Below are 15,213 nucleotides of genomic sequence, written 5' to 3' on the forward strand. Positions count from 1 at the left end.
GTGTCCAACCTGGCCTTGAACACTGCCAGGGATGGGGCAGCCACAGCTTCTCTGGGCACCCTGGGCCAGCGCCTCAGCACCCTCACAGGGAAGAGCTTCTGCCTTATCTCCAACCTGAACTTCCCCTGTTTGGGTTTGAACCCATCACCCCTTGTCCTGTCCCTACAGTCCCTGATGAAGAGTCCCTCTCCAGCATCCAATTTGCTGCTGTGCATCACCCTGACTCAAACACCACTGGACCAGGGGCTGCTGAAGCACAGATGGGGACCTGCAGTGAACACAGAACCTGCAAACCTTTGGAGAAGTCCCTATGGGGCACCCCCCTGCGTGTGCCACCACCCTGGACTCCAGCCATGGTGACAGTCTCCATGAGACTGCTGCGTGCTCTCCCTCCCCACACCAATACCCGGCACAAGCAGCGGTTATTCAGCTGTTTACCCAAAGGGATGGGTCTGTGTTCCAGGAAAGCAGCAGGTTTACAGCCCTTCTGCCTCTGTTTACTGCAGTGAAGAGATACATCGTGCCAGGAAGGACACGAGGGCTTCCTGGGAGCATGGAAAGAGCTTATCATTGCAGCCCATCCTTCCAAAGGTGACCCTTGATTTGCACCCTCCAAGATGCCTCTGGAGCCGTGTTACTCAGCACAAGGAGGCTTGAGGGCTTTTGGCAGCTTCCCAAAAGGGAAATCCCCATCCAAGTCCAGTGGGATCCTTACTCATAGCAGGAAAAGCAGGTGAAGAGAGCACTGGGGTCACCAACTGTCACCTCCTCCAGCAAAACAAATCAGACAGGCTGAAGTGAGGGATGCTCAGGAGCCCTCAGGGCTGTTTCCATAGCAAGAAAACACTGGAGTGTCTTGTTAGGGTAAGTTAGGACATCCTTGTTAGAAAAACACATCCATGGGTGCGTATTCCAAGAGCTGCACAGGGACAGGATGGGACAGCCATCACGGAAGGGTCTGCATTCGCACCAAAGCTGTCCCTCAGGGCTGGGCAGGTCTTACACTGACTCTGCTGGGTTTCACCCCAAGAAAGATCTGGCTTTCCTCTCCCCTAGGCGGAAAGAAGGATGTGGTCTGGTGCTTCACTGCACCTTCCTGCTGCGGTGCATCCCCAGGCTGCAGCTTGGCTGGGTGCTGGGTAACCTCCAGCCCTTTCTCCTAGTCAGGACCTCCCAAGCACTGTGTCACTGCTCATTAACCCCCTCGAGCTTCTCACTTCCTTCTCCTCCATCTCTCGCCTCATCAAACACTTGGGGCTTGCCAAGGAGCTGGTGATGTTTTCTGGAAGTGAAACTTCCCAGGCAGTGTTTCTGGAGACGTTGCTCTGCTGAAGCTTTGGCAACCAGCACTCACGTGTCTCACCACCATCTCTCGCTGCCTGCAGCCCACCAGCATCCCCAGGCTTCAGTTAATGGGTGTAAAGCAGTTTTGCAGGAGCAGCACCAGTTACAGCGAAGGGGGCTGCAGTTTCAGGCTGGTACCAACCAGTTTTGGTGGAAACCACAGACACCAACCCCTGCCAAAGCTTTTCACAAGACAGCTCCCAGGCCCACTCGCAGCATCACTGCCCCAAGTTGATGCTGATGCAGCTTCAAGACTGTAACTTGGGCTTGGGAAAGGGTCTGGAGCAGGTATGAGGCAGCAGGATTGTTTCTGCAGTGCTGCAAAACCAGGGTTGGAAGGAACTCACCTTTTCCTATAAGCCACAAAGCACGATGCTGCTTCACAACCTGTACCTGCGCTTGTCACCTCGCTACAGAACACCATGTGTTTGCACTGTCTTTACCCATCAAGCAGCACCAGGGCAGGTTTAGATGGAGCTGAGGAACAATTCCTGCCCCAGAGGGTGCTCAGGCATTGGAACAGGCTGCCCAGGGCAGGGCTGCAGGCACCGTCCCTGCAAGTGTTCACACCCCGTGGAGACGAGGCCTCAGTGCCATGGGTTAGGGGTGGCCTTGGCAGTGCTGGGAGCGGTTGGACTGGATGAGCTGAAAGGGCTTTTCCAACCTGGATGAATCTATGCTTGGCTGCTGAGCACCTCAGACTGTTGCACTCTGGTTTAGGGCTGCCAAGCTTGGGGACAAGATCTGGGTGCGCAAAGGAGCCAGTTTTCAACAAGGAAGGCTTGCATTTCCCCAGTTTCAGGCCTTCAACCATCAGGAAGCGGGATTTTCAACTGTCGTGGTTTAAACTCAGTCAGCCACGCAGTCACTCTCTCATTTCCCCCCCCCTTCGTCCCCCCACTTCCTCCCCCCTGGCTCCTGGAGGGATGGGGAGGAGAATCAAAAGAATGGAACTCCCATGGGTTGAGATAAGAGCAGTCCAGTAACTAAGGTATAACACAAATCACTGCTGCTACCACCAGTAATAATAATGATAAGGGAAATAACGAGGGGAGAGAATGCAACCGCTCACCACCCGCCGACCAATACCCAGCCCAACTGAGCAGCGACCTAACCCTTCCGGTTATATACTGGGCATGACATGCTGTGGTATGGAATACCTCTTTGGTTAGTTTGGGTCAGGGGTCCTGTCCCTGCTTCCTCCCGGCTTCCCCTCCTCCCTGGCAGAGCATGAGACTCACAAAGTCCTTGGTCAGAGTAAACATTTGAGCAGCAACTAAAACCATCGGTGTTATCAGCGCTGTTCCCAGGCCGAAAGTCAAAACCACAGCACTGCACCAGCTACTACAGTACTACAGCTACTACAGTTCCAGTTTTAAACAGTCCCAGTTTTATTTGCTCAAGGAAAAGCCATCTGAAAATATTAGTAGCTATTTTTGGATTTCACACACACAATTGTTCCTCGCAGGGCACTGACGGTGCCAGGGGGTGGCTGCAATTCCTGCTTCCAACTCCAAGCAAATAACCACATTTCTGACCATGAGTAATGTTCATTACTGGCTGTTGTTTCTCTTCACATTACTTAACACAGCTGATTACAAACAGGAATATAAAGAGGGAAAGGAGTTAAAACAAGACCCAGCTTGGGGCATCCATGCAGCCTGGAGCTCCAGCTCAGCCTGATCCAGGCCGATGGCTCAGCACAATCCCACCCTTCACCACAGGAGCAACCCCACAGAACAGTGGGACTGCAGTCTCTGCAGTGGAAGTCCATTCTCAAACTGGGAAGCGGCTCAGATCCAGAGCAGTGTGGTCAGGCTCCGGGCCACCACTTGCTGCAAAAGCACTGGGGTAGATGCTCAACCCAAAGCACATGCTCCAGTGCTCTTTACTCAGCACATCTTCCTGCAAGAACGGTCTTTACCAGCAAGTTTGAACCTTAAAGACAAGCAACCGAATTTACACAGCAAAAATGTCAGGCTCCCTCCCCAGAGGACAGAACAGAAGCGAGCAGGAGACGAGCCTGTGTTCTCCTGCGCTGTGGGGCTGAGGGACAGCTTCTGGGTGTGTTTTGCTAAGGAAGCCCCAAAGATGTCACTGCTTTGGCTCAGGGTGGGTTTTGAAAGGCAGAAGCAGCTCTGTGGCTTCATGTCCAGGAGACACCAGAGACACCGGCAAGTCCCAGCAGAGCACAAGTCTGTGGTGCACTGCAAGTGCCACCATCAATGACTTCCTATGGTGAAACCTCCAGTGGGTCTTCTTTCAAGTCTTCCTGGTCCTCGCTTTCCTGCTCCAGCTGCTCCACCTTGCTGGATTTCTCATGGATGATCTCCCCAGGAGTCTTCAAAAACCTGTAATCCATTTGCTGAATGGCTTTAAGAGCATGTCCCAGCCCCAAACCAGGCTGTAAATCCTGGAGCTCTTGCCTTCATCAGCTGAGCTTTGGCACTCGCCAGAGGGCATCTGCCATCCTTGGCTTTGCTAAGGATCCCAGCTCTTGCTTTGCACCCAGGATGTACCAAGCCTGGAAGACAAAGCTCAGCACTCACCAGTGCAGAGCTGTCATTTTAACTCCAAACCAGCCCCAGGGAAGCAGCCAGCACTGAAACCAAGAGGCTCCTGGCTTATTTTCACCCCTTCCTCTGTCTGGAGGTGAACTTCAGACCTGGTGTCCCTGGGGATCTTGCTGGATGAAGCAGCTGCTAACATCTGGAGCCCATCACCTTCCCATGCCCCATCTGCAGTGCCCCAGGCAGCTCTGATCTGCTCCAACTCACCTGAATAACAGCTTCTGTCCTGGCTCCTTTTTGATGATGTTGAGTTTGTAGTAATGTCTGAGCGCTCGTGACATCTTCTCATAGGTCATGTTCATCCGGTTCTGGAAGGAGAAAAGAATTGGGAGGTCTCTATAAAAGCACTGACACGTGGCTTGGGTCTGCAGCAGCATGACCATACGTGGGACATTTGAGGTGGTTCCTGGGCACTGCAAGTTGCAGCGTGGGTCTCTAACCCAGCCTTGCTCCTGCATCCATATCCGTCACAGTTTGCTTCCCAGGGGATGAGAAAGCCTCCCTCCTTAATCACCAGGAGGCTGGCATCCCTCACCAGCCCTGCATCCGTTGTCTCACCCTTCCCAATCCCTGTACCATCAGCTCTGGAGAACAGGTCCTGAAAGCAACATGCAGAGGCCCAGGAATGACAAATTGGTTCCCAACTGCATTTACCTTGTGGTTGCCCCAGAGCTGGGCAAGCCCATTTGGGTTCACAACCCGGAAGATCTTGGCTTCCTTATCTTCCCACTTGATGTAAGGCTCATAGCGGCTGTCGGAGAGGAGCTGGTACACATAATCCCACAGCAACCTGCAGTCTGAGTGTTGGGGGAGAATAAACAGGCACAGAGCTCCCACTAAGGCTCCAGTGAGGGTCAGTCACCAACAGAACTGCACGTGCTAGCAATGGTAATAAAGAAAAGAGCCCAGAGCTCATGCAGAGCACTTTTCATGATGGATTATTTGCCTACAAGAAATCTGGAGAGGGGCTTTGGACAAGGGCCTGTAGGGACAGGCCAAGGGGAATGGCTTTAACCTGCCAGAGGGGAGACTGAGCTGAGCTCTTAGGCAGAAGCTCTTCCCTGTGAGGGTGCTGAGGCGCTGGCCCAGGGTGCCCAGAGAAGCTGTGGCTGCCCCATCCCTGGCAGTGTTCAAGGCCAGGTTGGACACAGGGGCTTGGAGCAAGCTGCTCCAGTGGAAGGGGTCCCTGCCCGTGACAGGGGTTGGAGCTGGAGGAGCTTTAAAGTCCCTTCCAACACAAACTAGTTTGGAATTCCATGATCTCAAAACACTAACAGGAACTGCAGTTTTTCAGGTGAGGGAGTTGAGGCAAGGAAGCACCCACTGCTGCATGGAATAGACCGAGGTGAGACAGATGGGCAGGCAGGACAAAGCACAAGCTCATTGCCCCCAGGAATCAGGCTATAAATGCATATTTACCTGCAATTCTCCCATCCACTGGGGCTGACAGGGCTGTAGGAAAAGAGCAGATGGCATCTTCCCTGCAGCTGCCCTCCGAGCTATGATAGGAGAGGTTCAGTGGCACTGCATGGCTGCAGGACATGGGCTGTTCTGCACAACCCAGGCAGGAGGAAACAGCCACTGGAGCAGCCTCAGCACTGCAGCCTGTCCCTGGAAATAAAACAAAACCAAAGCAAACCTGTTGTGCATTACAGCAGGTCCCAGGAGATCTTCCAAAGCTCCAAAATCAGTGAGAAGGGATGGCCCAAGCTGGTTATCAGCCCAGAGAGAGGACAGGGATGCTAAGGAAACCTTGGGATTTTCCCAAGGCAAGAGCAGCAGGAGGGCCAGAGGAATTAAAGGAGATGCCAAGGAGGGTGAGGAACAGATACAGAAGAGAAGCTGGAATAGGTGAATGCACCAGAGTACAGACTCTTGTACTGTAAATTGTTGTGGAGCCTTAAGATGCCCATCACCCTACAGCTGAACTGACAAAAGAACTGAGGAAAACCCTCCCAGAGCCACCTCAATGCAAAGCCACTTCCCTTATGGGCACACATAAGCCTCGCTGGCCCTGACCAGGCTCACCTGGGCCTCTCCTCACTGGCCCACAAGCTCTATTTAAGCTCAGCCCTGGATCCCCATTCCTTTCCCAGCTATGCTGCAGGAGGATTGGCTTCTGCCTGACTATCAGCCCTCTCTGGTCCAGATCTCAGTCCATAGATAGACTTTCTAACATAGCTACAGCCTTACCTGGCCACCATGGACCCACCTAGACCTGATCTGACCAGACCTGCTTTATGACTAAAAGCTTTCTTGATGACTTGGACTTTGTTGGACCTGGCTGCCACCTCCAGGACTGTCCCTGCTACCCTCAAATAGCATGGGATGGGTTCAGCTGCCTGGGCTTCAAACCTCAGACACATGCAACCCACTGCAGCTGACGACAAGTTCTGCTTGATGGACAGCTGCCATTCTCCATCATACCTTTCTCTGTGCTCCTGGCTTCTCTGAAGGGTGAGTTCAGCAAAGGGCTGCACACCAGAACTCTGCGCTGAGTCTTAATGTACTGGAGTATTTCATATAGCACATCGCCTGCATGGAAGGGAAGTCTGCTCAGATGACTTAGTGTTACAGTCTCAGTTGATGTTGTTGCTTAGATTTCTGTGCTACAAAGAGGTTGTTCCCATCCCAAAGCATTTACAGTCCAGATGGACTAAAGGCAGAGGGTTGTCTGTGTCTCCAGCACCAAACTGGCCAGAGCTAAAGCCTGCTGAGACCCATCCAGCCCTTCTCAGCATATCACAGCTTGTGCTGTACTTGGATGGGCCTCAGAAACACCCTTGCACTCAGTCTAACCTGAGCTTGGAGCTCGATATCTGAAGTCATCCTTGGTGAGGATGCACAGGGCTTTGCCGTTCATTTCAAACTTGCTGTCGTCAGCTGGCCGAAGGGAGAACTCTGTTTCAGCCCATCTTAGCCAGTGGATCACGTCGTCCTTGCTCCATAGAGAAGGCTGGATTCCTGAAACCAGGGGCATCCTCTGAAACAACTCAGTCTCCAGCTCCAAAACTGCTGGGGGAGTAAGGCGGGACTCTGGTCCTTTCTATCACCAAACTTTCCCTCTAGATTAAGAACTCAAGTTGAAAGCACCCCAAAGAGAGGAAATGAACCCTGATGACTGCTGCATCTTGTGCCCCTTGACCAAAGGGAACGGTCTTTGGGTGGGACACCACGGCTGTACCCACAATATTCCACCCCGTGGGAACGTCTGGGGTTTTAAGCAGCATTGACTTGCTCCACATCAACTCACTCAGCCCGCCTGGAAGCGTGAAGATCTCCCCCTCGCTGCTGGGTGGGTGTCTGGCCTGGGATGGGGCTGGTATCGAAGCTGTGACAACAGAGCTGGGAGAGCTGATGGCTGCTTGACCCTGGGAAAAGAGATCAAATGCATCAGTGGGGGGGAATTCACAGCTCTGGTCCTGCCTTTGCTTTGGACATGGCTCCACTACAGTAAATACTGCTCAAAGTATCCATCTGGTTTCTCACAGCAGCATGATGTGCTGTGTGCTGCTCTTCCACATTGGCTTTAGGTCCTTTGTCAGGCTCAGGATGAATCTCTGCTTGCCCAAGACACCTTTAGTAGCCAGAGATCCCCCTCTCTTTCCCCAGCTCTTTAGCACCTTTCCTTTAGTACCTGCCCTCATCTAGGCTCTGGATGTGGGTTACGCATCCCCACTGCCCTATGGCTGCAGGGAAGTAAAAGACAGAGCTAAGCCTGCCAGAGCCAGGTGCCTGTGCTGGTTTCTGTTTCCAGGAGCACCCTCAAGTGCTTGTTGGATGCCCAGGCTTAAGGAGAGCCCTTCAATTCCTTACAGTCATTAAAATAAAGTAAAACTGGTAATAGTGCTTAGATTTTTGTCTTAATAACACTGTATGAGGAGATCTCTAACTTTTTCCCCAGGGATCATTTGGGCATAAGTGGGAATAGCCATGCCATGGTTTAGGGAGATGTCTGCTCATCTGGCTCACATGCCATGAAATCACAGAAGCTCAAGAATTACTCCTTAGACTCATAGAATAGTTTGGGTTGGAAAGGACCTTAAGTTCATCCAGTTCCAACCCCCTGCCATGGGCAGGGACACCTCTCACTGAACCATGGCACCCAAGGCTCTGTCCAGCCTGGCCTTGAACATCACCAGGGATGGAGCATTCACAGCTTCCCTGGGCAACCCATTCCGGTGCCTCACCAGCCTCACAGTAAAGAACTTCCTCCTTATATCCAATCTAAACTTGCCCTGTTTCAGTTTGAACCCATCACCCCTTGTTCTATCACTACAGTCCCTGATGAAGAGTCCCTCTACAGCATCCCTATAGTCCCCCTTCAGACACTGGAAGCTGCTCTGAGGTCTCCACGCAGCTTCTCTTCTCCAGGCTGAACAGCCCCAACTTTCTCAGCCTGGCTCCATACAGGAGGTGCTCCAGCTCCTGAGCATCCTCGTGGCCTCCTCTGGACTTGTTCCAACAGTTCCATGTCCTTGTTATGTTGAGGACACCAGAACTGCACACAATGCTCCAAGTGAGGTCTCACGAGAGCAGAGCAGAGGGGCAGGATCACCTCCTTCGACCTGCTGGTCACGCTCCTCTTGATGCAGCCCAGGATACGGTTGCTTTCTGGGCTGCGAGCGCACACTGCAGCCGGCTCATGTTCATTTTCTCATCGACCAACACCCCCAAGTCCTTCTCTGCAGGGCTGCTCTGAATCTCTTCTCTGCCCAACCTGTAGCTGTGCCTGGGATTGCTCTGACCCAGGTGTAGGACCTTGCACTTGGCATGGTTAAACTTCATAAGGTTGGCATCAGCCCACCTCACAAGCGTGTCGAGCTCCCTCTGGATGGCATCCCTTCCCTCCAGCGTATCAACCAAACAAGAGTTATTGGTCTTGGTTTTTCATTAAAGAGTCCCTCCAGCATCACTGAATGGGGAAGATGGTCTGTGCTGGGAGGAGAAGCAGCCTCATCATCAGCATCTCTGCCTCCAGATCTCACCAGGAGCACGTGAGCCGGGAGAGAGCTCTCATCCTGCTTTCAGCCCTATCTAGATCCTGAAATATTGCTGCCAGCCAAGCAGATAATGATTTCCCTCAAAAGTCTATTAATGTCAATCCCAGCAATTTCTCAGCATCATTCGCTGGAAAATTAACAGTTTTGCCTACAAATAGCATTTTCTGAAGCTCCAGCACCCGCTCAGGTGGATGTTAGGAGGCGGTCAGAGCAGCCAGCACTCCTCAGTGCATAAAGGGGGCAGAGGAGCTGAGCTCCCCTGAAAATCAGGGCTGAAGAACATCACAGTGTGCAATGGGAGAGCAGATGGTGCCGGATGTATTTTAAATGCAGAGCTGGTGTCCCCAGAACCAGGAGCACAGGAGCAAAATGCTTCATCCTTCTGGGGAAAACATTTCACCATCCCCCTGCACTGGGCACTGGTGAGGCTGCACCTCAAATCCTGTGTTCAGCTCTGGGCCCTCACTACAAGAGAGACATTGAGGGGCTGGAGCAGGGCCAGAGAAGGGCAGCGGAGCTGGTGCAGGGCCTGGAGCACAGTGTGATGGGGAAGGGCTGAGGGACCTGGGGGTTCAGTCTGGAGAAGAGAAGGCTCAGGGGGGACCTGATGGCTCCCTACAAGTGCCTGGGAGGAGGATGGAGCCAGGAGGGGCTGGGCTCTGCTCCCAAGGAACAAGGGATGGGACAAGAGGAACCGGCCTCAAGCTGCCCCAGGGCAGGTTTAGATGGAGCTGAGGAACAATTCCTGCCCCAGAGGGTGCTCAGGCATTGGAACAGGCTGCCCAGGGCAGGGCTGCAGTCACCGTCCCTGCAAGTGTTCACAGCCCGTGGAGACGAGGCCCCAGTGCCATGGGTTAGGGGTGGCCTTGGCAGTGCTGAGGAATGGTTGGACTGGATGAGCTGAACGGGCTTTCCCAGCCTGGTTCATTCTATGATTCCCTGTGATCCTTCCAGCAGGAGGAATGTGGGAGTTTGGTGACGGGCAAGGGGTTTTCTTCAGCAGGACGATGAGTGTGTCTCAATTCACTGCTAGCAGGACAGTGATTGCTGCGTGGCTTGGAGGTTTAGCAAAGCACAAGCAGCTCTGTGACACACAGGAAACCACTGAAAATCCAGTTTAAACTTTGAACAGAACACAAGAGACCTTTCGGATTCATTCTGAGCAATAAGATACAGGAAAAAATCAGAGTGGAAGAAATTAGCGGAGTATTTTGCCTAAAACTTCTCTAATAAAAGATATTTTAGTTTCCTCCCATGTGTGACTCCCTTACAACAGGACTTACAACAAAAACAGAACAAGTGTTTGGTATTTTTCCTGCTCCTAAAGATTTCTAGGGCATAAGAGATTCCTTCTGAGTTTTTAGTACTTGATATTGATTTTTATCACTTCACACCAGTTTTCTGCTCTTGCTTTTTTCCCTGCTTTGCTGCTTCCACATGGCAGCATTTCCTTACTTTGTGAGGAAGTATTATCCTTGGAGAGGTTTGAGGGGGGAAAGCAAAGAAAAGGGGACGAAAACGAACCCCCCGGTGTGTGAGAGCCGCTTTCTGCTTGGTCCCAAATGGGGGTATGGAGCCCGCCCGCTGCTCCAGGCTCTGTGAGGCCATTTGGAGGAGGATGGCGGTCATCCCGCCCCTCCAGCATCAACTTCCAGCCCCTATTGAGGGTGCCAGAGCGGGGATGGAGGGAGCGGGGGGGACAGCTCTTACCTGCATCCCCAGTGGCGGCGGGCGGCCGGTGCCCACCGCGGTACCCCCCGGTGTCCGACGCGGTCGGGTTCCGTCCCTGCGGCCGCTGCGGCTTCAGCGCGATCCTTCCGGGAAACGAAATCGAAACGAGCCGCAGCGGCAGGAGGCAGGAGAGCGGCGGGGGCAGCGCCCAGGGCCCGGGGGTTTCCCCCGCCCAACTCCCGGTGCTGTGGCCCTGCGTCTTCTTCACCACAGCCGCCGCCGTTTCCGACCGGGGCGTTTGGGCGCCGTCCGCTGGCAGCACCGGCTGACCCGGCTCTCCAGGGGTCCCATCCAGTCGCAGAGGAGGGAGCGACCCCGGGACGCTGCGGGAGGACAGCTCGAATAGCCGGTGTCATCCTTTGTCCCCACCGGGAGCGGACCGGGCGGGACCGGGTGCCCAATGCGATGAAGCCCGGGACCGGACCGGGAGCACAGAGGGGGGATACCAGGGCGTACGCACTCACCATCCCACCAGCATCTCTCGGTTCCCATTGGCCAGCCGGCTCTGACCGCGTAGCCAATCGGGAAGCGGCCCGGAAGGGGCGGGGCTTAGCGGCGGGACCCCGCCCTCCGCCAGGCGGAGGGAGCGACCTCGGCGGGGACGCGGTGAGTGAGGCCTAAGGGCGGGTGAGGGGTGGTGGGGCCTGCGTCGCCCTCTGGGGTTCTTAAGCATCGTGGGAGCCCTTTCTGGCTCTGTGAGCCGGGGAGAGGCTTTAGGGGCCTTTCCGTGCTCTCTCGGTGCTTTGAGAGTGACTTACGGGCCTGGGGCCGCCGGTCGTGCGCTGTGTGCGAGGGAACGGAGGCCCTTCACGGCTCAGAGGAGGCCTTTGGAGCTCGAGGAGGTCTTCCCCCTCCTCTGCGAGCGCTGACGGAGTGTCTGTGGGGTTCGCGGTGACTGCACTGCTCTGTATGGGCTCTGGAGGGGCCTGTGGGGCGGGGGGGAAGTAGAGGGAGACCTTCGCTTCTGTGGTGTGTGCGTGTGCACTGAGGGAGTGCTTCCACCTGCCCCGTGTTCACTTGGAGAGGGGCCTTTGGGGCCTCTCGGGCCTCTCCTACAGTGCCTGGCAGGGGACTGGACCTGTTCTCCCTTTAGTTAGCGCTGCATCTCCTTTCTCCTGGATTGTGTAAGAGGCCTCAGGGGCTTGACTTCACCCAGTGCTCCTTTTTGAGGCTGCTACTTGTGACCACCACCTCCAGAGCAGGAAGCATCTTCCTCTCAGGGTGCTGGTTGGTCACACTGCCCTCCTGTGTGTGGTCTGGTATTATTATTATTATGTACGTTTTTAGGTTTGAATCTACCTTCTCTTTCCTCCCTCCTTTCTGGCCCTGCTGTGGTTTGAAAGGGAGCATTCTGAGGGGTTTTCCCCTATATGGGTGCAGTAGGTGAGACCTCAGCCTGCCTCTGCTCGTAGGCACCTTTTTGTGTGGTGCCTTTCCCTGTCTCTGATCCTGCTGTTGGATTCTCTGTGTTGTCTTCTCGATGACCTTAGGCCTTTCAAGGAAGGGGTAATGCTAATGCCAAGTCGTGGATATAAACCTGGGAGGCTGAGAACACACCTCTGCAGGGAGAGTGTTTTGAATGCCTTTGCTGCAAGCACAAACCCTGTTGTTGCAGTCAGTTATGGCTTTAAGGCAGAAAATTCACCTGTGATCCTTGTGCTTCCTTATCCTCACCCCAGAGTCACGCTCCTTCTGCTGGCATTGGACTCGCGACCTGTGAATCGGAAGGAGGTTGTGTCTGGCAGATCAACAGAGAGGCCTAGCTCTCCCTTTTGAGGTGTGTCCTTGTTTACCCCTGTGCTGGCACTGTGATGCTGCGCTGCTGACAGTCACCTGGATTTAAGGGTTATAAATAGTTCTGCCGTCAATTCACCGAAGCACTTTCAGTGATGTAAGCATCAGAAGAGTGAATTATTGGGTTCAAAAACTGTGGCTTAGTCTGTAGGCAAAGCTGCTTGTGAGAGGTGTTAGATATTCTTCACACTGGATTTACACGTGCCTTTGTTACAATGGAGTGATTTTAATTAGGGTAACAGTCACCCTTTAGTAAAATAGACTTGATGCTGTTTATAGCCTCTTTGTACTTACGTCACTTAAAAAAATGCTCTTTGCAAAGCAGCCTGTACAAGAATTGCTCATGTTGTCAAAATTGTCTTTATTTTCTATAATAACATCCATGTTAGAGGCTCTTCTATGGTCTGATCTTATGGTTGAAATGGAGCAGTTTGTCTAGACTAATCCTAAGTGAAGCCTGTGCAGAAAACTGTCCAAACTTATTTCAGCTTATCTTAAAGCTTTTAAGAACAGGTTAAAGTTGTGCTCTCATGGAAAAAGGTGTGTGCTGGGTTGGCTAAGTTGGTGTTTGTTTCAAAACAAGTTATTTGCAGCACATAAAATCCTTTTTGATCTCTTTCAGTACTGTCTTTTGCTGCTAGAATTGGGGGGGGGGTGAGTTTTCTGTCTGAATTGGGCTTAAAAGGAGTGATCCTTCTGGTAGGAGTTTATCACATAATTTTTGGGCCACTTTGTGTAGCTATTCTTTGTAGAGTTGAGTGAATCTCATTGAGTCCAGTCAAGCTGCAGGTGTCTACCTGCGAGCAGTTGTAGTGGAAAGGACTAAACTAGTTATTTCTATACTTCTCAATGGGGGTGAGAAACAAGTTACAGCAAAGATATTTGAGCTGTTTGATATAGATTACATGTACCTATAGGCAGAGAAAGTGATTGGGGTTTGGGGGTTTATTGGGGTTGGCTTTTTTATCTGGAAAGGTTTTGTAACAGTTCTTTGAGTGCAAGGTAAGGTAGTAATTCCAGAGCCTCAGAAGTAGGAAGCCTCATTACTGGTCCTAATTGTGCTAACAGAGATGTATCATCTGAGATCCATGTGGATGTGACTGGGTTTGTTGGATGTGTCCAGTATAAAATAACTCAATGTTACACTTTATTTTCCTGTGCTGCAGACATGGCCTTACCTGAGTTATACACAGCAGTAATCTTTGTTTCCTTCCCTAAAGTATTTTTAACCATCAGAACTGATAAACCCTCTTACTTCAGCTGATTTGATCACAGAATCACAGAACATTAGGAATTGGAAGGGACCTCAAAAGATCATCTAGTCCAATCCCCCTGCCGTAGCAGATAGATTAACCTAGATTAACCTAGATGAGGTTACACAGGAATGTGTCCAGGCGGGTTTTGAATGTCTCCACAGAAGGAGACTCCACAACCCCCCTAGGCAGCCTGTTCCAGTGTTCCGTCACCCTCACTGAGAAGAAGTTTCTTCTCAAGTTTAAGTGGAACCTCTTGTGTTCCAGTTTGAGCCCATTACCCCTCATCTTACCATTGGTTGTCACTGAGAAGAGCCTGGCTCCATCCTCGTGACGCTCACCCTTTATATATTTATAAACATTAATGAGGTCACCCCTCAGTCTCCTCTTTTCCAAACTAAAGAGACCCAGCTCCCTCAGCCTTTCCTCATAAGGGAGATGCTCCACTCCCTTAACCATCTTTGTCGCCCTGCGCTGGACTCTCTCCAGCAGTTCCCTGTCCTTCTTGAACTGAGGGGACCAGAACTGGACACAATATTCCAGATGTGGTCTCACCAGGGCAGAGTAGAGAGGAAGGAGAACCTCTCTTGACCTACTGACCACCCCCCTTCTAATACACCCCAGGATGCCCTTGGCCTTCCTGGCCACAAGGGCACAATGCTGGCTCATGGTCATCCTCCTGTCAACCAGGACCCCCAGGTCCCTTTCCCCTTCAGTGCTCTCTAATAGGTTATTCCCCAACCTGTACTGGAACCTGGGGTTGTTCCTACCCAGATGTAACACTCTACACTTCCCCTTGTTATATTTCATCCTATATATAGATCATAAATCCGATCTTCCTTCAGTCTTTTTGAGGTGCCTTCACATCTCAACGTTCAGCCTTCGCAGCATCCAGGAGGTTTCATAACCACACCTGCTTTAAGTCTTCTGGTCAGGCTATTGTAAGCCTGGTTTTTATGTGGTGAGTCAGTCTGTCTGTACAGGTCATGAGAAGTAACAATCACATCTGGGTTTATTAATTGAGGCTTTCAGCAAAATATGGGGCATGCTGGGATGTGTTTGTCACTCGACCTCATCTTGAACTCATTCTGTGTGCCCATGACAGGCAGCTAAGTGTTTAGTTCACAGTGTAGTTAAAGGAATCAGTATAATACTGTTAAAAAGCAGTGCTTTTAACTCCACTTTAAATACCTGGAAAGTCCAAAGTAGAAAATTCAGGTGTAAAGACAGATAATTTTTTTTTATTATTATTATTTACTTCACCCTTTGTAATGAGTTTGCTGTCAGACTTCATACTGTATAGCAATTATACCACCACCTTTGTCCCCTTTTGCCAGAAGCTGTGACCATAAAGGAATATTGGCCAAGGAGTAGGCAGATGAGGTTCTGTATTAATAATTGCATCACACATTGCAGTGCTGTTACGACAGTGCCTTTGTGCTGGGAGGCTGATTCGGCAGCCAGAGCACTGAGAGGAGAGCTGCCTGCAACAGCACGTACCTGGGCAGGCTCTTGGTT

The 15,213-nt window shown here is 52.0% G+C and overlaps 2 protein-coding genes across 5 annotated transcripts in view; one reads left to right on the plus strand and one right to left on the minus strand.

The window, feature by feature from the left end:
- Nucleotides 1-2,733: 2,733 nt before the first annotated feature.
- ETV7 (ETS variant transcription factor 7) lies at nt 2,734-10,765 on the minus strand. 2 transcript variants are annotated; one of them, XM_080633059.1, is made up of 8 exons: nt 10,628-10,765; nt 7,168-7,285; nt 6,714-6,878; nt 6,342-6,449; nt 5,334-5,525; nt 4,569-4,711; nt 4,122-4,222; nt 2,734-3,685 (listed from the first exon to the last, which is right to left on the minus strand). In XM_080633059.1, exons 1-8 carry the CDS (start codon nt 10,631-10,633, stop codon nt 3,607-3,609), a joined length of 912 nt encoding a protein of 303 aa, XP_080489185.1. In that variant the 5' UTR covers nt 10,634-10,765; the 3' UTR covers nt 2,734-3,606. The 2 variants fall into 2 exon arrangements, with proteins under 2 accessions (XP_080489185.1, XP_080489184.1); XM_080633058.1 differs by having other exon boundaries at nt 2,734-3,695.
- Nucleotides 10,766-11,188: 423 nt separating this feature from the next.
- Nucleotides 11,189-15,213, plus strand: part of KCTD20 (potassium channel tetramerization domain containing 20) — a 30,822-nt gene continuing 26,797 nt past the window's right edge. The window contains exons 1-2 of one of the 3 annotated variants that reach the window (XM_080632700.1): nt 11,234-11,254; nt 12,328-12,425. The gene's annotated coding sequence lies outside the window, so the exon portion shown is untranslated. Of the gene's footprint in view, nt 11,255-12,327; nt 12,426-12,468; nt 12,540-15,213 lie in introns of those variants that run through there. The other 2 variants (XM_080632701.1, XM_080632702.1) reach the window with 2 other exon arrangements.

Source organism: Psittacula echo (genome assembly GCF_963264785.1).
Source record: "Psittacula echo genome assembly, chromosome: 22".
In the NCBI taxonomy this organism is placed as follows: domain Eukaryota; kingdom Metazoa; phylum Chordata; class Aves; order Psittaciformes; family Psittacidae; genus Psittacula; species Psittacula echo.

Coding starts and splice junctions, on each gene's coding strand:
- ETV7 (XM_080633058.1), bottom strand. Junction 6,879..7,167: donor CACGCTTCCAGGCGGGCTGA/GTGAGTTGATGT, acceptor CCCTGGTTTCAG/GAATCCAGCCTTCTCTATGG. Junction 4,712..5,333: donor AGTGGATGGGAGAATTGCAG/GTAAATATGCAT, acceptor CCCAACACTCAG/ACTGCAGGTTGCTGTGGGAT.